This window comes from Orcinus orca, chromosome 11, assembly GCF_937001465.1.
Source record: "Orcinus orca chromosome 11, mOrcOrc1.1, whole genome shotgun sequence".
Classification (NCBI taxonomy): Eukaryota; Metazoa; Chordata; class Mammalia; order Artiodactyla; family Delphinidae; genus Orcinus; species Orcinus orca.
Window position 1 is genome coordinate 3,713,058 of NC_064569.1, and position 21,246 is coordinate 3,734,303.

The 21,246-nt window shown below is 57.2% G+C and overlaps 1 protein-coding gene across 3 annotated transcripts in view; it reads left to right on the forward strand.

Moving 5' to 3' along the window:
• Positions 1 to 21,246, forward strand: part of TEAD4 (TEA domain transcription factor 4) — a 68,184-nt gene that overhangs the window by 37,998 nt on the left and 8,940 nt on the right. The window contains exons 2-10 of one of the 3 annotated variants that reach the window (XM_049694774.1): positions 3,507 to 3,571; positions 3,922 to 3,984; positions 6,313 to 6,371; positions 7,557 to 7,685; positions 8,667 to 8,710; positions 9,171 to 9,226; positions 11,451 to 11,590; positions 12,629 to 12,802; positions 20,987 to 21,137. In XM_049694774.1, the coding sequence (XP_049550731.1) occupies positions 6,357 to 6,371; positions 7,557 to 7,685; positions 8,667 to 8,710; positions 9,171 to 9,226; positions 11,451 to 11,590; positions 12,629 to 12,802; positions 20,987 to 21,137 (709 nt within the window). In that variant the 5' untranslated portion in view covers positions 3,507 to 3,571; positions 3,922 to 3,984; positions 6,313 to 6,356. Of the gene's footprint in view, positions 1 to 3,506; positions 3,572 to 3,921; positions 3,985 to 4,165; positions 4,307 to 6,312; positions 6,372 to 7,556; positions 7,686 to 8,666; positions 8,711 to 9,170; positions 9,227 to 11,450; positions 11,591 to 12,628; positions 12,803 to 20,986; positions 21,138 to 21,246 lie in introns of those variants that run through there. The other 2 variants (XM_049694773.1, XM_049694775.1) reach the window with 2 other exon arrangements.

The window sequence follows — 21,246 nt, forward strand, 5'->3', positions numbered from 1 at the left end:
TCTAGGCACGCAGGCTTCAGTAGTTGTGGCTCGTGGGCTCTAGAGTGCAGGCTCAGTAGTTGTGGCACACGGGCTTAGTTGCTACGCAGCATGTGGGATCTTCATGGACCAGGCAAGAACCCGTGTCCCCTGCATTGGCAGGTGGATTCTTAACCACTGTGCTACCAGGGAAGCCCCTCGCTCTCCTCTTTTATAGCTGTTACCATTTGCCTTACATATTGAGGTGCTCTTATGTTGGGTGCATAAATATTTAAAATTGTTACATCTTCTTCTTGGATTGATCCCTTAATCATTATGTAGTGTCCTTCCTTGTCTCCTATAACATTATTTTAAAGTCTATTTTGTCTGATATGAGAATTATTACTCCAGCTTTCTTTTGACTTCCATTTGCATGGAGTATCTTTTTCCATCCCCTCACTTTCAGTCTGTATGTGTCCCTAGGTCTGAAGTGGGTCTCTTGTAGACAGCATATATACGAGTCTTGTTTCTGTATCCATTTAGCAAGCCTGTGTCTTTTGGTTGGAGCATTTAATCCATTCACAGTTAAGTTAATTATTGATATGTATGTTCCTATTGCCATTTTCTTAATTGTTTTGGGTTTGTTTTTGTAGGTCCTTTTCTTCTCTTGTGTTTCCCACTTAGAGAAGTTCCTTTAGCATTTATTGTAGAGCTGGTTTGGTGGTGCTGAGTTCTCTTAGCTTTTGCTTGTCTGTAAAGCTTTTGATTTCTCTGTTGAATCTGAAGGAGATCCTTGCCGGGTAGAGTAATCTTGGTTGTAGGTTCTTCCCTTTCATCACTTTAAGTATATCATGCCACTCCCTTCTGGCTTGTAGAGTTTCTGCTGAGAAATCAGCTGTTACCTTATGGGAGTTCCCTTGTATGTTATTTGTCATTTTTCCCTTGTTGCTTCTAATAATTTTTCTTTGTCTTTAATTTTTGTCAGTTTGATTACTATGTATCTCGGTGTGTTTCTCCTTGGGTTTATCCTGCCTGGGACTCTCTGCGCTTCCTGGACTTGGGTGGCTATTTCCTTTCCCATGTTAGGGAGGTTTTCAACTATAATCTCTTCAAATATTTTCTTGGTTCCTTTCTCTCTCTCTTCTCCTTCTGGGACCCCTATAATGCGACTGTTGGTGCATTTAATGTTGTCCCAGACATCCCTTAGGGTGTCTTCATTTCTTTTCATCCGTTTTTCTTTATTTTGTTCCACAGCAGTGAATGCCACCATTCTATCTTCCAGGTCACTTATCCGTTCTTCTGCCTCAGTTATTCTGCTATTGATTCCTTCTAGTGTATTTTTCATTTCAGTTATTGTATTGTTCATCTCTCTTTGTTTGTTCTTTTATTCTTCTAGGTCTTTGGTAAACATTTCTTGCACCTTCTTGATCTTTGCCTCCATTCTTTTTCCGAGCTCCTGGATCATCTTCACTATCGTTATTCTGAATTCTTTTTCTGGAAGGTTGCCTATCTCCACTTCATTTAGTTGTTTTTCTGGGGGTTTATCTTGTTCCTTCATCTGGTACATAGCCCTCTGCCTTTTCATCTTGTCTGTCTTTCTGTGAATGTGGTTTTCCTTCCACAGGCTGCAGGATTGTAGTTCTTCTTGCTTCTGCTGTCTGCCCTCTGGTGGATGAGGCTATCTAAGAGGCTTGTGTAACCTTCCTGATGGGAGGGACTAGTGGTGGGTAGAGCTGGGTGTTGCTCTGGTGGGCAGAGCCCAGTAAAACTTTAATCCCCTTGTCTGCTGATGGGTGGGTCTGGGTTCCCTCCCAGTTGGTTGTTTGGCCTGAGGTGACCCAGCACTGGAGGCTACAGGCTCTTTGGTGGGGCTAATGGCGGATTCTGGGAGGGCTCATGCCAAGGAGTACTTCCCAGAACTTCTGCTGCCAGTGTCCTTGTCCTCAAGGTGAGACACAGCCACCCCCTGCCTCTGCAGGAGACCCTCCAACACTAGCAGGCACGTCTGGTTCAGTCTCCTATGGGGTCACTGCTCCTTCCCCCGGGTCCCGATGCGCACACTACTTTGTGTGTGCCCTCCAAGAGTGGAGTCTCTGCTTCCCCCTGTCCTGTCGAAGTCCTGCAGTCAAATCCTGCTAGCCTTCAAAGTCTGATTCTCTGGGATTTCCTCCACCTGTTGCCAGACCCCCAGGTTGGGAAGCCTGATGTGGGCTCACAACTTTCACTCTTCACTCCAGTGGGTGGACTTCTATGGTGTAAGTGTTTTCCAGTTTGTAAGTCACCCACCCACCAGTTACGGGATTTGATTTTATTGTGATTGCGCCCCTCCTACCATCTCACTGAGGCTTCTCCTTTGTCTTTGGATGTGGGGTATCTTTTTTGGTGAGTTCCAGTGTCTTCCTGTCGATGATGGTTCAGCAGTTAGTTGTGATGCCGGTGCTCTCGCAAGAGGGAGTGAGCGCACGTCCTTCTACTCCGCCATCTTGAACCAGGATTTCTGAGGGTGGCCTCTTGATTCAGCCTTGGCAGTGGGGAGAGGTCAGCTGGGGGCCCCATGTGGCCTTGGCCGTGCTCTCTGGTTACAGCCCAGGTGGCTGACAGCCCACTTGTCTCGCCTCTTCCCTGCATCAGCAGCTCCCTCACTCCCACTGCTGCGGCCCTCTGGGCTCAGCCATGCCCAGCAGGACAGGGCAGTTCCCGGAGGTGGAAAAAGGAGGTAATAACTCCCGCTCAAACCCTCTGGCTCTGCCTCTCCCCACCAGTGCCCTCTTTATGGTCTACTCCTACCCGTGGTCAATGCAGCTCAAGGCTCACCTGGCCGCCCAGCCTGAGCTGGCCCCTCCTCTGAGCACGTGGCATGGTCCCGCAGGGCCGTCATGTGGGCACACTTCTCTCCTCCACCGGGGGGTGAGCTCTGGAAAGCAGAGAACCCCTTGTCCTGATCTCATTTACGGTAAGGGAGGACATGGGGCCTGGTCGTCCTGGGGGATCTTGCAGCATCACCTCTAGGAGGCTGGGCCCACGGCAAGCACTCGTGTGACCCGTTGACGGTCTAGCTGGAGCCGTGGAGCTGTGCTTGGCTGGGTTCCCTGTGTCCGGGTTAGGGCCACGGGTTCCTTTCTGGAGACACTCTGTGTCTTGGCACCTGCATCCCCCGTCCCCCTTGCTGCCCACAGACAGGGCAGACGTCCTGTCAGGTCCTGCTCATTAATGGAGGTGGTGGGGACCGTGGGAGCTGCCCGGGGGAAGGGCCAAGGAGGAGGCTGCCAGGCTGTGGTGGGGAGTCTCTGAGGGGGCTTTCCGAGCTGTGCGCCCACCGGCCAGAGATCCACAGCCCTGTCACCCTGCTCTCAGGTTAGCAGTCCCCCAGCGAGGCCTCGGCCTCCTCTTGCTGCTGGGAGATCCCTGGGCTCTCAGGAGGGCGGGAGGGGCCCCGCAGAATCCTCACCCCAAGTGCCGCTCAGGTTGGGGAAGGCCGGTGAGGGGCCCTTGAGCTCGCCTGTCTTTGTCATGGTCCTCCCGCTGAGTGGATGTTGGCGTCTCTGCAGGTCGGAATGAGCTGATCGCCCGCTACATCAAGCTGCGGACAGGGAAGACCCGCACCAGGAAGCAGGTGGGCCCTGGGGCAGGTACCCTGGCACTGGTCGGCTCCCAGGGTGGGCCCGGCCCTCCGCAGGACTGGGTGTGGGCTCTGGGGGCCAGCGTGGGAGGGGTCCTCTGCTGGGTGTGCCACAGATGGTCAGTTTCCCTGGGGTCCCTTCTGCCATTGCCTGGGAGGAGACCCCTCCCCATCCGACTGCACTTGTATTTAACTGGGAGAGGTGGGACCGAGGTCCCATCAGTGACTGAGCCTTTCATTCATTCGTTCGTCCATTCAGTCTGTGATGGGATGGGGGGCTGTGGAGGGCCGAGGGTCAGGGGAGCCGGCCGTCGGGGAGACAGGAACCCCTCTTCCCGCCACAGGTGTCCAGCCACATCCAGGTTCTGGCTCGGCGCAAAGCCCGCGAGATCCAGGCCAAGCTGAAGGTAAGGCCAGGGCCGCAGCGGGAGGGCTCGGGTGGGCCAGCCTCCCGGGGCTGGGGCTCTTCTCCCAGGAGGAAAAGTCTTCCCTTGGGTGTGGGGGCTGGCTGCTTACGTGTGGAGCCGTGAGCTTCTCAGTGCTGAGGAAAGTGGGGTTCAGCCTGTAACCTCTCTCCCACCTGCACAGAGGACGTTGACTGGGGGCCGTGTCTATGTGTCTGTGTGTGAATGGCCGGGCTCACAGCATCCTGGGAGATACAGGCCAGTCTCCTGCTGTGCTCCCTGCCCCCTGCAGCCCAGAGGAACCGGGCACACCCTGAGTCCCATGGTTAGAGCAGCAGGACTGCCCTCCAGACCCCGTTTCTTGTGGACCGTGTGGCCCCTTACTGCCGTCACCCAGATCCTGTGGGTGGCAGGCCTCCAGGGGCTCCCTGGATCAGCCCCACCTTGCAGGCCTGTCTGCCAACAGGCGACTGCTACACGGGGGGCCAGCCGCTGGTGGGAGTCCCCTCGCCACGGGACTCGGGCCTCCTGGACCCTGGACCCAGGGGCCCTTGGCTGGACCCTGGGAGGGAGCAGGCCACCCATCACGGTGGGTGTAACAGAAGAGTCTGGCTGCTTGGTAGGAGGAGCCAGCACTCGGGGCTGAGACCAGTAAATCACAGGCATTTTAATTTTATTTTTATTTTTATGTTTTGGCCGCACTGTGCGGCTTGAGGGATCTCAGTTCCCCGACCAGGGATTGAACCCGGGCCCTCGGCAGTCAAAGCGCGGAGTCCTAACTGCTGGACTGCCAGGGAATTCCCCACAAACATTTTTTAAAGCAGTGGAAGCCCTTTCGTTTTTCTCCCAAATTAAATATCACCCCGATCCGTTATCAGAGGAGCTACTCTGGTCAAAAGCTAGGTTGGCGAGAAGCTGGGTAGGGACCCTTCGTGCTAGTCACCTCTCAGCCCCCATGACTCTCGAACCCGAAAGCATCCCAGAACCCAGTTTAAAAGCCCCTGGACTAGAGGACCATGGAGGCCCCTTCTGGCCCCGTTGTCCGTGACCCTGACACTGGAGGCTCTGATGGTGTGGGTGGGAACTCCCAGGAGGTTCCATTCCTCCTGCATCAGCCCAGCTGTCCCCCGCCCCTCACAGCTGTGGCCCAGCCCTTGCTCCTTTGTCCCTGGGACAGCTGGCTGGGCCGCAGCTGCTGGTCTCTCCCTCTCAGGCCAGCACATGTGTGCCCGGACATCCCCGGCCCTGCAGCCCACTTGCCCCTCACTCCCCGCTCTGGTCAGCCTGTGACTCGCCAGGGCCTGGTAGGGGACCGGGTGGAGAGCCGAATGTCCAGGGTTCTGTTTAGAGCCATCGAGGGGAGCTCTGCATTCCCGTGGGGGCCGGCTGTACGGCTCATGTGTGCTCGAGGAACGGAACCTGTCCCTGTCCACAGGCTCTAACGTGGGGCTGGGAACAGCCTCTGTGGACCGCCGGACAGGCTTCGAGGGGAGCCATGGACCCCTTCAATAACATGCACGTTTTCACGTATGTGCATTTCTCGAAGACTGGTCTGAGGATTTTGTCATATTCTCCAGAGGGTCTGGGGCCCAATGTAGTTAAGCTCCCCGGTGGATGGCAAGGTTAGGTAGAAGTCTGGTCTGGCCTGGCTCTGCCCTGGGCCGTGGGCCCTCTGCCATGTCACCCACCTGCCTCGAGCTCCATCCAGCTTCCCCGCCTGTAAAATGACAGGGTTGAGCAAGGTGGTATCTGAGGTCCCCTCCAGCCGCAAAATTCAGTAGCCTGGTCACTGCTGTCACCCCGCACTCCCACCCGATTCCTGTCCCACTCGCTGGTCCCTGGCCATCGGGAGGAAGGGACTCAGGCTGCCGACACAGGGCTGGAGCTCTCTGCCCTCCCACCACTGCAGTTGTTAACAGAGGTTTGTGGGCCTCCTGGGGCGTGGCCTGCCACCCCATTCGTGTCCTGGAGGGAGCAGGCCTGGGCATGTATGGCATCTCCCTCCCGACATCAGCAGAGCCCTTGGGGAGAGACAGCCTGATGCTTTGGTTATCAGAGACAGCGTCAGAGCAAGGCCCGAGTTCGGCCCCAAAAGGACAGTGGGCTGGGGAGTCCCACCACTCAGCGCGGCCTCCCGGGCCCTCTGTGCTGAGGATGGGTGCCGGCAGGTCCTGACGTGCCCCCTCCTTGGTTTGCTCAGCCCCCCCGGGCCTGCAGAGGTCAGAGGTCACGGATGCGCCATCCCGGACGGGCCTTAAGGGGCAACTGTCACGTGACCCCTGTCAACACCCAAGCCCCTAAGTCCTCTGAGCCTCAGTTTCTTCATCTTAGAATGGGGAGCCTACGAGTCCTGCCAGCCTCACGGGGGTGCTGAGATGTTCAGAACCAAAGTGAGACAGCGTTCTTTGCCTTCCGGGGGCCGTCTCGTGTGTGCCGCATGAGCGTAAGGGGTCCCTGAGAAGCCGAGTGGAAGGGCCTGGCCCCAGACCTCATCGCGCAGGATGCCGGGCGCACCACCTGGACCCTTCGGGCCTGACGCCGTGGTGATGCTACCCACCGGGCGAGTGAAGTCATATGCAAAACCAGCTGTGGGCTGAAAGGACCTCCCTCAGCAATTAGCTTGCTTATTACTCAGGACAGATTTGGGTCCACCAATCTGATTATTAAATAAAGGGCCCACTTATTTTTCCCTTTTAAAAAGTAATTCATCATAAAGATACAGAATTTCTAATCAGAGCTCCCGAGTTGACAGAAACCAACCTTTTGTCTCCGATGATGCTACCCATACTGAATCATACTTGCTGTTCAGTCTGGATGTGTGTCTTCTTTTGGACCCACTAGGCTTTCTGACACACAGTATGTTGTCTTATTGGTTTTGAAGACCTTTGGGATTGGAGAGCTCAGGATGGGGGACCACTGGCTAATACAAGTAGTAACCAAGTATTATTACTGTTGTTATTATAAGCAGGTCATACTGCTGATTTGTTCAGAGCCCCTGCAGGGTGAACCCCTTTTGGAGGGGGTCTTTGGACCATAGAGGGGACCCATAGAGGGCAGATGGTTGGTATTCGCATCCTGACACATAACAGGTCCGGGAGCCATGGGTGCCCGTGGTACAGTAGAGACCCACAGGCCAGGGCTAAGACGGGGGCCGCGGGAGACCATCCCTTGTCACCGTCCACGTGACCGAGGATGACCCCTGCCCAACAGATATTCATGCACCGTCTCCCGAGGGCCAGGTGAGGCCCCAGCCACCCCTGGTGAGCAACACCTGGGTGGTCCCTGTGTCCCTGAGCTTGGTAACAGGAGCGCCATGGTCTGGCAGGTGGCCTCCAAGTCTCTTTAAACCCTGATGAGACTGGCAGGGCGAGCGATGTGCCCCTTGACGGATGAGGAGGGTGATCAGAGCCACTGAGTGACTTACTCCAGTCACAGGACCGGTTCCCAGCCCTGCAGGAACGTGAGCCTGGTCCCCAGGGCCGAGTCCAGGGTCTGACTTCCCTGTCACCAGCTGGCCCCGCCTCTCCCGGCCTGCCACGGTGCCCACACTGAGGCCTCCCTCGATGTCTCCCCAGGATCAGGCAGCTAAGGACAAGGCCCTGCAGAGCATGGCTGCCATGTCGTCCGCCCAGATCATCTCTGCCACAGCCTTCCACAGTAAAATGGCCCTCACCCGGGGCCCAGGCTACCCGGCGGTCTCAGGGGTAAGTGGGGCTGCCTGGAGTCGGAGGCTGGACTGCCCCGTCCTTCTCACTCCTCCCCCTTCCAAGGCACTGGCCACACCAGAGTCCTCACTTGAGTCCTCTCGGGCCAGGAGAGCCGGGGAAGGAGAGACCAAGGACCGAGGGGCCATGCAGTCGCTGGGACCGCCCTCCTGGGGGCCTCGGCAGTGACAAGGGTGCAGCTGCCCCGTCACACGGCCACCTGGGGGCTCTGCAGAGTTGGCCCCGTTTACAGAAGAGGAGGCTGAGGCCGGGCTTTGGGGCGGCGCCGGCATGTTCTGAGGAGCCGCTCTGCCCCGCCCCCAGCTCAGCCTCGTCCCCCCTCCGCCCTCAGGGGCTCCTTCCAGGTAAAGGGCTGATGTCCAGGAACAAAGTCCTCTCGAATTTTAAACTGAGAATGGGTCTCTTGGCCGTGGCCACGTGGGTCCCGCTCTAAGAACAGTCCAGAGACGCCCCTCCTCCCCGGGGCTGAGTCCTCCCTGGGTGTTGTAGGCTGTTGGGACTGACGCACCGCCCCAGGCCCTGTGTCCGGGGAGGCTCTCGTCCAGCATTTTTCCGAGTGTGTCCAGAGGCCGCTAGTCCGGAAGGGCGTTGAGTGGACAGGACGACGGGACAAACGAGTGCACACGTGACTCGGGCACTCAAGTCTCAGTAGGGTGCCTGACTCCAGATCTCTTGAGAGTCCTGCGTGCCACTGTCACCAGGCATCTGTCCCCGAGGAAGGGGACGAGTGCCGTGTTTGCAAGCCTGGGGGCTTCTCTTGGGAGCCCCTTATCGGCAGGCGTTCCAGAGGCTGGAGGTCCTTGCAGCGCTCGCGGGGACGCCGTGCTGCCTGGCTCTAGGCAGGCACCCTTCCCAGGCCCAGGCCCTGGCCTCGCCCTCCAGCTGAGCCCCTGCCCGGTCTCTCGACGCCGCTGGCCGCGCACGCTGGGCTCTGCTGACTCTGTGCTTTTGTCTCCTCAGTTTTGGCAAGGAGCTTTGCCGGGCCACGCCGGAACGTCCCACGAGTGAGTATGGCCACCGTGCTGCCCCGTTGCTCCCTGGGCTGTGCTTGGGCCCGTGAACTCGTGCCGCTGACCCAGGCCTGAGTGTGGGAGAGCCGCAGCCTGGGGTCAGCCTTTCCGGATGGCCCTGCGCTTACGGATGAGGCTCTCCTGCTCTCGGGCACCCTGGGGTGGCGTTTGCTGAAGCCCCAGTCTATCCGGGGCGTAGCAGAACCCGAGCTCAGGACCCCGAGGGGAGCAGGCTAGGAACCAGCCCTGTGGCTGGCCTGGGAGGGAGGGAGGAGGGGTGGGTTTTCCAAACAGACCCGCTGCTTCTGTGGGTCGGCCAGAATCCCGAGGGAGCGGGAGGCCAGAGCCACTGACCACCCGGGCCTGCCTCACTGAAGACAGCGTGGGAGCCTGACCGAGGCTCTAGGGCTGCCACCTGCCCCCAGGCCCACGCGTCCTCTCTCGTCTCCCACAGTGTGAAACCTTTCTCTCAGCAAACCTACACTGTCCAGCCGTCACTGCCTCTGCCAGGTGGGTCAGCAGCTCTGCCTCCCTCATGCACCACACCCCTGTGGTTCCTGCTCCGGGTCCCAGGCCCTGACTGCTAGACGCCCCTGGCAGTCCCCTTAGATGCTGCCCTGGCACGTGCTCGCACCGTGCACCCCAGCTCCCAGCTCCACCTCGATCCTCTTCCAGGAGCCAAGCCCCCTGCGCCCCCAGGGCTTCCCGTCCTCCCCAAGCCCCTCCCCAGCGAGGCTCAAGGCTGGCAGGGTGCGCACAGCTCAAGGGGCAGTGCCTGCGCCCCGGGGTGGCCACTCCACCTGCATGTGCGCCCTTTCCTGCTTGGCTTCTGGGATGGCTTCCCTCTGTGACACTGTAATCCTCTCCTTCAAGGCGAGGGTACAGCAGAGCATGGCTTTCCAGCCCGGAGCCCCTGGTTAGCAGAGGGAAGGCTCCTGGCATGAGGCAGATGGAGGTCCAGCTGGGCATCACGGAGCTCCCGCCTTCCCCGCTCACGTGACCCACTCTGTCCCTGCCTCTTTCTCAGGAAGGTCCCTCCACCTTCCGCTCTGCAGGGCGAGATAGGATCCTCGCCCTCACCCTCCTTTCCTGGCTTGGGAATGGCTCCTGCCTGCCCGGTGGCCTGGCTTTTCCTGCTCTGAGAGCAGGCCCTGCCACCCTCCTTAGGTTCCTGACGGTTGCTTGGGGGCCTCCCACGCCCTCTAGTCCGTGCTCTCTCCTCACGGCTCCCCCACCCCGTCTGCAGTCACATCCCCACTCTTACCCTCTGTAACTCACCTGTCATCTTTTTTTTTTTTAATATTTATTTATTTGACTGCCTTGGGTCTTAGTTGTGGTGCGTGGGCTTAGTTGCCCCGTGGTGTGTGGGATCTTAGTTCCCCGACCAGGGATCGAACCCGCGTCCCCTGCATTGGAAGGTGGATTCTTAACCACTGGACCGCCAGGGAAGTCCATCCATCATCTTTTTAAAGCATCAATCTCACCGTGCTGCTTCCAGCTTAGAATCTGTTAGTGGCTCCCTGGTGCCTTCAGGACACAATCTAAGCTTAACTGTCACTCTGTGTGCCCTGGGCAGCGTCTGGGGCTGGTGTCTGTGTCTGTCTTCTGTGCGTCGGGTCACATCCGGTGTGCACGCCACACGTGAACAAATGAACGAGTGATTCGGCTCACCCGTCAAATGCCAGCTGGTGTGCCCAGCATGGTCCTCCGCCCGCCCCCCGCCGTCCCTTGTCTCTTTCCTCCCCGGGCTTCTGACGTACCTGCCTCACTGCCCTTGTCCCGTCCGCCACCAAGCCCGGGGGTCTTGCTCCCTCCGTGTCCCTCCTGTGTCCCCTTCTCTTCACTCCACTGCCCTCTTCATTTTCCCACTTGGGAAGAACCCACAAGGCCTGCGCCTCTCGTCCACCTTGCCCCAGCCCAGTCCTTCCCCCAGTCGGAACAGGATCTTCAGAAACGCACAGCCGGTCGCTCCTCGGCCCCGCCTAAAATCCTCCCATTGCTCTCCTGAGCTCAGGCTGAATCCCGGACCCCTTACCTAGCAGCCAGGGCCCGTCTCTTCCAGCCCCGGCACAAACCCGCCCTCCCCGTCACGTCTGCCAGACGGAGCCTCCGAGCTCACGGTGCATCTCGCGGCCCCGTGCCCTCCGCCTGGAGCCCCCTTCCCCTGTCTGCACCTGCTGCCTCCCACTCTTACCCCGCAACCTTTTTCAGCATCACCTTCGGGTGGCCTTTTCTGACGCTCTTCAAGGTGGACCAGGGGGCCCGCTCCCCTGCTGTGCTGGGCGCCTTCCTGTCTGTTTTCCTCACGTTCATTGCTTCGCTTACTCGCCAGCCAGCAGCCAGTGCCTTTTCTGGGCCGGGCGCTGTCCCAGGGGCTGGACAGCAGACACTCATGTCATTGTGATAGTTGGTCCGGTCGTCTCCCTGGCTGGACCAGAACTTCCTCCAGGGCAAGAACCAAGCTGAGGCTGCCCTGGAAGCCCTGGGTCCAGCAGCCATCCCACCCCCAACCCCAGCCAGCATCCAGTCCCCCTTGAACGCAGGGGCCCGAGGGGGCTGAGCTGTTCCAGGCTGAGCTCCCCGCCAGGGCTGCCCCTGGACCGCTGGCCAGTGCTCTGCCTGCCCACCCCCCCGGCTGGGAGACCCCGGTAAGGCAGACAGTCCGGGGGCCTGGCGGAGGGTGCGGCAGGGAGGCCCTGTGGACTGGCTCCCATGTGCCTTCCACTGTGTGCAGGGTTCGAGTCTCCCGCAGGAGCCTCCCCGTCGCCCTCCGCGCCCCCAGCACCCCCGTGGCAGGGCCGCAGCGTGGCCAGCCCCAAGCTCTGGATGCTGGAGTTCTCTGCCTTCCTGGAGCGGCAGCAAGACCCCGAAACGGTAGGTCCTGGCCTCCCTCTGGCCGCTCTCCCGCCCGGTGCTCATTCCTGGGGCGGCGGCTCCCCTGCTTCCCCCAGCTCCTCTTCCTCTGGCTCTGGCTTTCTCGCCCTGCTCTCTGCCCCGCTCCACCTTGGGGCCGAGCTTAGGGTCCTTGTTGCTTTCCATCCCCCCTTATCCTTCCATCCTCTCCCTCCCCGCTTCCTTCTCACTGGACCTTCCTTCTGTCCCTGGCTGTGTTTCTGCTCCCCACCCCAAGCCCTCTCTCGGTTCCTGCGTACCATCCCGGTGCCCCGAGGCTCTGTCCCTTCCCTGCTCCCACCATGTCCGCCTTCTTCCCGGTCCGGCCACCTCCCCGTCTGAAGGCACTGGTCCCAGTCCTGCCCGCAGGCCCTGTGGCTCTGAGGAGTCTCCTGTCTGCCCCGTGTCCTCGGGGACGCCAGCAGGAGCAGCATGTCCCACCCCCATCCCGCCCCCTTCAGTGTCTCCGTCCTGGGTGACCGGCGTCACCTGCAAAGTTCAGAGGAGCACCTGGCCAGGTGGACAGGATGCCAGAGTCGTGGGGACTTCACTGACCATTTCACTTTGACATGTTCAAGCTCATGGTTTAGATGAGGAACCCAGCGTGGACCACGAAAGAAGCGGCTCTTCTTTAGCCGCAGCGAGGGAGCACAGCCGCCGCCTCCGGGGGGAGCACCCCTCGTATGGGCCGCTGGTCTTCCATCACAGACGAGATCACGGGGGTCCAGAGATAGAAAATGAGTCGCCTAAGGGTGTTGGCGACAGAGTCAAGACTCAGTACAAGTAGCGACCAGAAAGTGCCAGGCGCCTGCGGGGGTCACCCTGCCCCAGGTGCTGGGCACCCGCCGACTCTGCTGTGCACTCAGCCCCTCTACCGGCTCCGCTTTACCAGAGGGGAAACAGGCCCCCGCCGTGGCGTCCCTGCTCTGGGCCACTGGCCGGCCTCCGAGCCCCGGTCTGTCTGGTCTGTCTGCCCCGCCGCCCCCATGGCCCCTCAGACCAGTTCTTCTCTGTCCACAGTACAATAAGCACCTGTTCGTGCACATCGGTCAGTCGAGCCCCAGCTACAGCGACCCCTACCTCGAAGCCGTGGACATCCGCCAGATTTACGACAAGTTCCCCGAGAGGAAGGGTGGTCTCAAGGAGCTCTTTGAACGGGGACCCTCCAACGCCTTTTTCCTCGTGAAGTTCTGGGTAAGCCTTGGATGACCTCCTCCTTCCCACCCCAGCACGTCGATGACCGCAGGGAGAAAGGAGGAGGGGTGGGCCTTGGCGGCGGCGGGACCTGGGACACGCAGGACAAGAGCGAGGAGCCAGCACAGAGCGGCCCTCTGGTGCCGGGAGCTCAGACCAGATGGGGCCATTGGTGCCGCAGAGCAAGGCCCCCTCCTGATGGCGGGTGATGGTCACGCCCGGGCAGAAGTGCGGCCTCAAGGGGTCTGTAGTACCAGAGAGGACCTACAGGAGACCTGAGGGGTAGTCACCCAAGGCTTTCAATGCCAAGGTTTCCGGGCCCGCAGCAGGGCAGCCGTTGGGCTGGGTGGGGCTTGGAGAAGTGGACGGTAGGCTTAGGCTGGGTCATCCCCAAAGAAACACCGAGCTTCTCCAAGAGCTCAGCCTGTAGCTCGGCCTCCGCCGCCCTCCCCAGCTCACCCCTGCATGGGTGCTGTGTGGGTAGAGCCTCCTTCTTTCGAAACCTCCTCCAAGACCAGGAGGCACAGGACCTCTTCCAGGGGCCCAGCACCCACAGAAAAGGGATGCCGGGAAGAGGGACAGGGCAGGAGAAGCCAGCGGGAGGAAGTGCAGGAAATCCTTCTGGCTAGTGGTCAGAGCCTCCGAATCGTCTCAGAGCCCGGAAGCTGGGCCTTTATTTGGTCTCGGACTTTGATAACCTGAAAGCTGTGCTCTTCCTAGAAGTGGGCATATTCACACGAAAGCGTACATGCAGTTCCAGGTGGCTTACTGGTCCCTGGCTAGGAGCTCTTAGCCTAGCCCTCATCCGCAACTGAATCTGTGGGGCTGGCTGTCTACAGAAAAGGCAGGAACGGAGACCCAGGGCCCGGATCCCGACAAGGCTCAGTGTTTGCCCTTGCAGGACAGCTTGCTCTGCGAGCCGAAGGGGGTTGGCCCTGGGCCTTCAGGGATGGGCAGAGTTAGGCGGAAAAGGGGAAGGGCCTCCAGGGGGGCTAGTCATGGGTAAACGTGTAAGAGAGGGAACCGCAGAAAGTAAAACAGGAGAGGTGAGTCTGATCCTGGAAGGTCCTGATCCTACAAAGGTCTGGATTTGATTCTCTGCTGGGATGAAAAATAGGTAATAGTTTCTTTTACTTTATCTTATTTTTAAATCAGTGCACGTTCATTGTTATTAATACCAAAAGGCTTATAAATGAAAACCGTCAGGTTGTCGTCCGCCTCCTCCCAACCCCAAGCCCAATCCCGAGAGGCAATCACTGTAAAATGTCACTGTTTATTCTGGGTTTTATCTCCTTAGTTCTGAATATCTGCTTATATTGCTACACTTTGATATCACGACTATGTGTTGTGTATTTATGGTAGAAAAACACTGGCTGTATTATAGCACTTTCCCCCTCATCATCCCAGTAGGTTATGTAATTTAGTCAAAGCAATAAAGTGTTTAGATTTTGTGACAGCGTAGATTGGCCACCAGAGTGTGTGATGATTACATGTCATTTCTTGTGCAACTTTTTGTTTTTTCCTAAAAATAAATGGCTCTTTCGCGTGCACATTTCTAAAAAACCTACTATTAAAATTTTACAAATTGTTCTATCATAACCAACATATAATATTTAAAAACTTGTTTTTCACGCAGTGCTCAGGCCTCTCAGAGAATTTATCCTTTGTCCCTTTCTCCTTCTGGATGCCTCTGTTCTGCTCCAATTTGAACCGGTTTTCCTCCAGGCCTGCTCAACAGCTGTCCCGAGACCTCTGTTTACTGCTCCTCTGTTTTGAATCTACAGTTTCCTAGATCTCCTATTTCTCTCTTTTTTGGTGTTCCGCCCTCATTTTGCTGGAATACATTCTCTAGTCCCTTCCTAAGAAAAGGTGCATGGTAGATGAATGTTCTCAGTCTACCTGTTTGAAATGTCATTTCTTTTCAGTACTTGATTCATAGTTTGGGTACCGAATCTCCATCGTAAATGATTTTCCCTAGAAGTGGTTTTCAAGAATCATTTTTTGGTTGCTCCGATGTCTTAACGAGAGTAGTCCGGTAGTATTCTAATTCTCTGTTCTTTGTTACGTAACTCGGTTGTTTTTAGCCTCTAGGAGTTTTGCGTTTCCTCTCAGTTCCTTTCCTTAAATTTCACATTGATGACCTTTGGGATCTGTGTTGTTTTTCTTCCTATTTTTGAGCCAGGTACTTGGTAGGCAGCGAGATGAGAGTCTCTCAATTCGGTAACTTTACTTATATTATTTCTTTTTCTTTGTTTTCTCTGTGTTCTTTTCCAGGAACCCCTGTTAGTCTGATGTTGGATATCCCGGACCTATCCTCTCTGATTTTTTACCATTTATTTATTTTCCAATTCATTTTCTTAGAGACTTTCTTAACTTTATCTTCTAATTTAAGAGTGAATCTGAGTGAATATTCCATGAAACCCAAAGTTAACATTGGCATGAATGAATAGTTCTTCTTTCATGTAAAGTAAGTCTGGAGATAGAGTGTCCAGGTCTGGTCCAGCAGCTCCGTGAAATTACCAGAGACCCTACTTTTCTCTATCTGCCATCCTCAGTGTGTGGCTTCTGTCCTTAAGGTCAAGGCTGCTGGGGTTCCAGCCATCACATCCATTTTTCAGGCATCAGGAAGGGGGAAAGCCAACTTAGTTCCCTTTAAGGAGCCTTCCTGGAAGTCCCACACAATTCTCAATTAGTTGTCTGTTTGCATGTAGCTGCAAAGGAGCCAGGGAAGTGTACTCTTTTAGCTGAGTAAGTTGCCATTCTGAATAAAATCAGGGTTCTGTTACTATAGAAAATGAACGACTCTTTCAACTGTTGATGTGTCGTAGTTTAACTGATGGCATTTTTTTCTTAATTGTTTGTAAAATCTTGGTGCATTGTACATTTAGTGGTGAAACAGATTAACGGAATATGGTGGCATTCTCTGCCCACCCCCACCCCGCCCCTTGTATCGAATATTTAATTTTGACCATGACGTTTTTAATTTTTAAGAGCTCCTTCTTCTTCTTTGATTGCATCCTGATCTTGTTTCATGTCTATTTTTTAACTTTTCTTCTGCTCCCTTTGTTTCCTTTTCGTCCCATTTTCTGTCTGGGTCTTTGTCTTTCAAGTTGGAGGATTTTCTCAAATGTCTATAATTCTTGGCCAGATTTTTTGGTCCTTATTTTTTTGACAGCTTTATTGCTATGTAATTCACTTACCATATAATTCACCTACTTAAAGTGTACAATTCAGTATTTCTAGTGTATTCACAGAGTTGTGCAACCAGTTAATTTTAGAACATTTTCATCACCCCCAAATAAACCCCAAACCCATTCGTTATCACCTCCTCTCCCAGCCTTAGGCAACCCTAACCTGCTTTCTGTCTTTCTAGCATTTTTAGGTATCTCACATAAATGGACTCTTACAATATATAGTCTTGTGACTGGTTTCTTTCACTTAATGTTATGTTTTTAAGGTTTAGTCATATTATAGCCCATATCCGGACTTCATTCCTTTTTATGGTTGAGTAATATCCCACTGTCTGGATAGACCACATTTTGTTTATCCATTCATCCATCAGTGATGGGCATTTGGGTTGTTTCCACCTTTGGGCCATTGTGAATAATGCTGCTATGAACTTAATATACAAGTCTTTGTGTGCGCATAGCTTTTCATCTCTCTTGGGTAGATACTTAGGCATGGAATTGCCGGATCACATGCACTACGTATTTATTTATTTCTGGCTGCGTTGGGTCTTCGTTGCTGTGCGGGCTTTCTCTAGTTGCGGCGAGTGGGGGCTACTCTTTGTGGTGCGTGGGCTTCTCATTGCGGTGGCTTCTCTTGTTGCAGAGCACAGGCTCTAGGCACTTGGGCTTCAGTAGTTGTGGCTCGCGGGCTCTAGAGCGCAGGCTCAGTAGCTGTGGTGCACGGGCTTAATTGCTCTGCGGCATGTGGGATCTTCCCGGACCAGGGCTTGAACCTGTGCCCCGGCATTGGCAGGCAGATTCTTAACCGCTGAGCCACCAGGCAAGTCCCCTCTTTTTGCATTCTTGACAGTGTCCTTTGAAGCACAACCTTTTCCATTTTGATGAAGTCCAGTGTATCCTTCCTTTTGTTGTTCGGGCCTTTTGTCCATGTCCAGTGACTGGGAACTCTGTGGACAAGGTGTGGGCCTTGTTACCTGCTGGGCTTCTCTTTCAGGTGGTCAGGGTTGGGGAACCAGCTGCTTTATCGAGGACGCTAGTAAATGTCAGCATATTTACTGGACCTTTTCCTTTCCTGAAGTGGTTCAGTTTCTCCAAAGAAGACTCCTACTGTCCCCCCACCCCTTGGCAGGGACAAACGAACATTCTAGCAGTGGGGCAGGGCGAGGGCTAGGGGAGCCGACCGTTTCTCAGGCAGCGTTCACCTCATGCCCTGGCTCCCACCCCCTCTCCTGACATGCCTGGGGGCCCGAAGACCTGACGCCCTCCTGTTTAATTTCTTCTCCTGATGTGTGAAGACTGGGGGCCCGGAGGCCTGACCACCCGGTGTACAGCCTTTCAGCCGGTTCCTTGTGTCATATCCTGCGCCCCCTGGCCATCACTGTCCGGGCCCCTGTCGTCCCGAGGGTGGCGCTGACTCCCACCCGGCACCCCTCTGAGGCACTTTCAGGCTGTAACTCTTCTTGCGTCCGTTTCCCCGCAGAAGCCATCCTAGCTCAGATCAGCTGTCAGTCCCCTGGAATTTGTTGAATTCTCCTGTCCGTTTGGTCTTCCTCCGTTTCTTCGTGTGTGTGGTACAACGCATTAAAAAAGGTCTTTGCGCTCATCCTGCTGGCTCTCTGGACGGGGAAATGTGAACTTGTACGGTCAGTCTCCGTTTTTTGTTTTTTGTTTTTTGTTTTTTTTTTTGTCGGTACGCAGGCCTCTCACTGCTGTGGCCTCTCCCGCTGCGGAGCGCAGGCTCAGCGGCCATGGCTCACAGGCCCAGCCGCTCCGCGGCATGTGGGATCTTCCCGGACCGCGGCACAAACCCGCGTCCCCTGCATTGGCAGGCGGACTCTCAACCACTGCGCCACCAGGGAAGCCCCAGTCTCCCATTTTAACCAGAGGTCAGCGAGGGCCACCGCTAATGGATCGGTAGCAGTTGTTTGGAGCGCTGGGTTGAGGAAGATCTGGAGGGAGCCCTTCCTGGATTGACTGGTAATGTCTGCCATGGGTGCAGCAGGGGAGGGTAGTGTGCATTGCCTACACGTTTACCATCCCGTTGTTTAGGTGATGAGGAGTCCTTGAAGGTTGTTGAATGGGGCATGGCCAGAGCTGTGCTTGGTTACATGCATTAGCCATCCAGACTGACAGCTGCAATACAGGCCGAGAAGGAGACCTCAGCCTCCTTAGGGCCTCGGTGGAGAGGCTGGCGTTAGAGTCTGATGTACGAGGCAGGATGCCAGGCTCCCTTTTCTCAGGAAGGGCTTAAACCATCTCACTTCCCTTTTTCTTCTCCCTCTTCTCCCTTCCAGCCCTGAGCGTGGGAGTTGGAACCACAGCAGCCAACTAGCACGGGCACCATCCGGCCAGCGGTGGCGACTCCCACCTCCTGCGTGTGTCCAGGGAGGTTCCTGGCCTTTCCTTAGGAGAGCCTCCGCCCTCTGTCGCCCACTCCTTCCCCCACCCCCCGAGCCTGTCCAGGCTCAGTCTTGACTCGCAAGTACGACCCTGGCTCAGCTACCCCAGGGTTCAATTTAAGGCGACCCCTGACCAGGGAGGCCTGGCTGGCAGGAGGCGTATGGGAGCACCACCCTGGTCGTGGCAGATAGCATACTGGGGTGACAGTATTCTGTATTCTTCTAGCCACCATCCAGATGAGAGCCATCCTAGGCCCCCATTTCACAGATGGGGAGACTGAGGCATGGAGCAAGCAAGGGTCTGGCTCTGAGACCCCCAGCGTGGGCAAGCCTTGCTCCTGTAGTCCTTCTTGTGATGCACACGCCGAGGTAGATCAAGGCAGTCGGCGGCAGGTCACCCCAGGCACTGTTCACAGCCTGACTTGTACTAGCACGTTTCATCCTTGCCACACCCCTGAAGGGAGGTGCAGCTGACAGCCTCGTTCCGTACAGGGGAAGGTGAGGCACAGAGATTGAAAGAATGTGCCGGGCAGCCCAGTCCGCAGTGACAGAAGCAGGATCGGTGCCAGCCAGCCCCGCTCTGGGAGTGTGCTCGGAACCGTCACCCCGCACCATCCTGCCTTGCCGGGTGGCTGGGGTCCCCCGTGCGGCCCCGTGCTCCCCCTGCTTCTGGGGGAGAAGGCTCTGGGTAGCCTAAAAAGGGCCCTGCGCCCCCGAGGAAGGGCAGCTAGTGGGGGCAGGGAGAGAGCAGTCTCAGCTGTGCATTCAGTGTCGAGCCGGGCACTGGGGCTTCCTGGGGCTTCTAGAGCCCAGGCTTCCCTTCCAGGAGATGGGCAGGGGTGTCCTGCCTAGAGATCAGAGCTGGCAGGTGGAAAGGAGGACCAGAGGATCCTTCTCCTACCTGGCTCGCGGCCCTCGTCCTCTGCTTCCTCCTGAGTCTGGGGAGGCTGGAGGTGGGGGTGAGGGGAGGAGAGAAGGTGGAGACGGTGGTGCTGGGCAGTGTGATTGGGCAGGTTCCACGCCGGGCCGCTGTGCTCCGTCCACAGGCTGCGCACACAGCCCGTGCCGTGCGGACCCGATAGGAGCTTGCGTTCCGAGTGGGAGAATCAGAGCAGGTCTTGCCTGCTCTGTGTGGGAGGGGGTGGGCTGCCAGTGAGCCCTCCCAGCGTGTCAGGAGAGCGAGGCAGGCAGCAGAGGGCCCAGCTGGAGAGCTGTGTCCCGAGGGAGTCTCGGCTCCTGTGGGCCCTGTTTCTCCACCTGAAAAGTCAGTACTTTGTTCCGGAGGGCCTGCGAGGGGCTTGTGTCCGAGGACCCTGATGAGTGGGGTCGGCTGGGGGTGGGAGGGTGGGCACGTGGGCGGCCAGGGCACCTTGGCTGTCATCCGGTCCCTCTCCTCCTGCGTGGGGAAGGTAGAGGCGCCAGGGAAGGACAGACCTGGGATGTGGGAGAGGAAGGTCTCCTGCGTGCTAACCACGGGACTTGGGGTCCTCCCAGGCAGCCCCGGCGCCCTAGCCGTCTGGAACCCTCCTCTCCTGCGTCCTGGCCTGTAGCTGGTGTGAGACTGACCACACAATTAGGAAGGGATGCTGCCAGGAGAGGACAGTGTCGCCACACACACCCCTCGCCCCGCCCCAAAGCCTGGCGGTTTTCTCGTCCGGCCCCAGGCCCCGGGCACGCAGGCTGCGGAGTGGGTCAGAGCCCACTTGGAGTGGGAGGAGGACTTTGATGTCCCAGCTCGGCCTCCTGTCCCCCTCCTGCCGATGGTACTGTTCTCTTTGGTGGGGATGGGTAGTAAGTGGCCGGCTCGTGGGCCGCCGGGACTCATCGGTTCCAGCTGGCGGTGGCATTGGGGGCAGGAGGGGTTGGGTGTCAGGCTGTGCTCCGTGGATGTGAGATGCAGGGGCTGAGAAGCTCCCAACTCCCCCAGGACATGTGGGACCAGCAGAGGCCACCTCTGTCCTTAGGCAGTGGGAGAGGGGACTCTTACACACTGATGGCCGTGAACTCCAGTCTGCAGATTGAAAATGCTGGGCAGAGCTGGGCCGAGGCCGGGCAGGGAGGACAGTAGCCCAGACCTTCCTCCGTCGGAGGGCCCTGACATTTCTCCCAGGCACATACCAGCCCATAACAATGAAGCTGAGCCCCCTGGCCCCCAGGCCCGGCTGTCCCGGCTCATCTGTCAGCCACCCGATCCGCTGCACCTGTTCCAGGCCCAGCCTGGGAGCTGCCACCGCACCGTAGCTATGAATAGGGTGGAGGGCCGGGGGCCGCGGGGGCACTCTCAGGGTAGCGTGGGGGGCAGCTTTGCTCTCAGGCTGAGAAGGCAGAGGCGCTGAGCGTGTGCGGGGAGGTTCTCAGATTGGGGGGTATGCGGTGGGGCTGCAGGAGGTGGTGGGTCGTAATTAGGACGGCACCGAGGATGGTGAGGTGCTGTGGGGTGCGTGCTTCTCGCTGGCCGGGGTCCCCCGGGACCGAGCAGTGGGACCATAGGGTCGGTTCTGGGGCAGACATTGGACCGCCAACGCCTGAGACAGATGAGGCGTCTGAGACTTTCATCTCCGCCCCATCTCCTTCTCTCTCTCTCTCTCTCTCTCAAGCACCAGCTCACCTGTTCTACCTGCTCCCCCAAAAGTCACACACTCCATGAGAGCAGAGACAACACTGCAGCCTCTTTGGGCGCCCCCTGTCCCGGCCATGCTGGGCCAGGCAGGATAAACGGGCAGCGGAGCGACTGGAAGGACCAGGCGAGTGGGAGGCGATGCCAGAAGCCCCTGGAGTGTCTTTGAGCCGGGGCGGGGCTCCGAGGACTGGCAGGGGTGCAGGGGGTGGAGGCCCCCCTTGTGAGCACAGGACCACT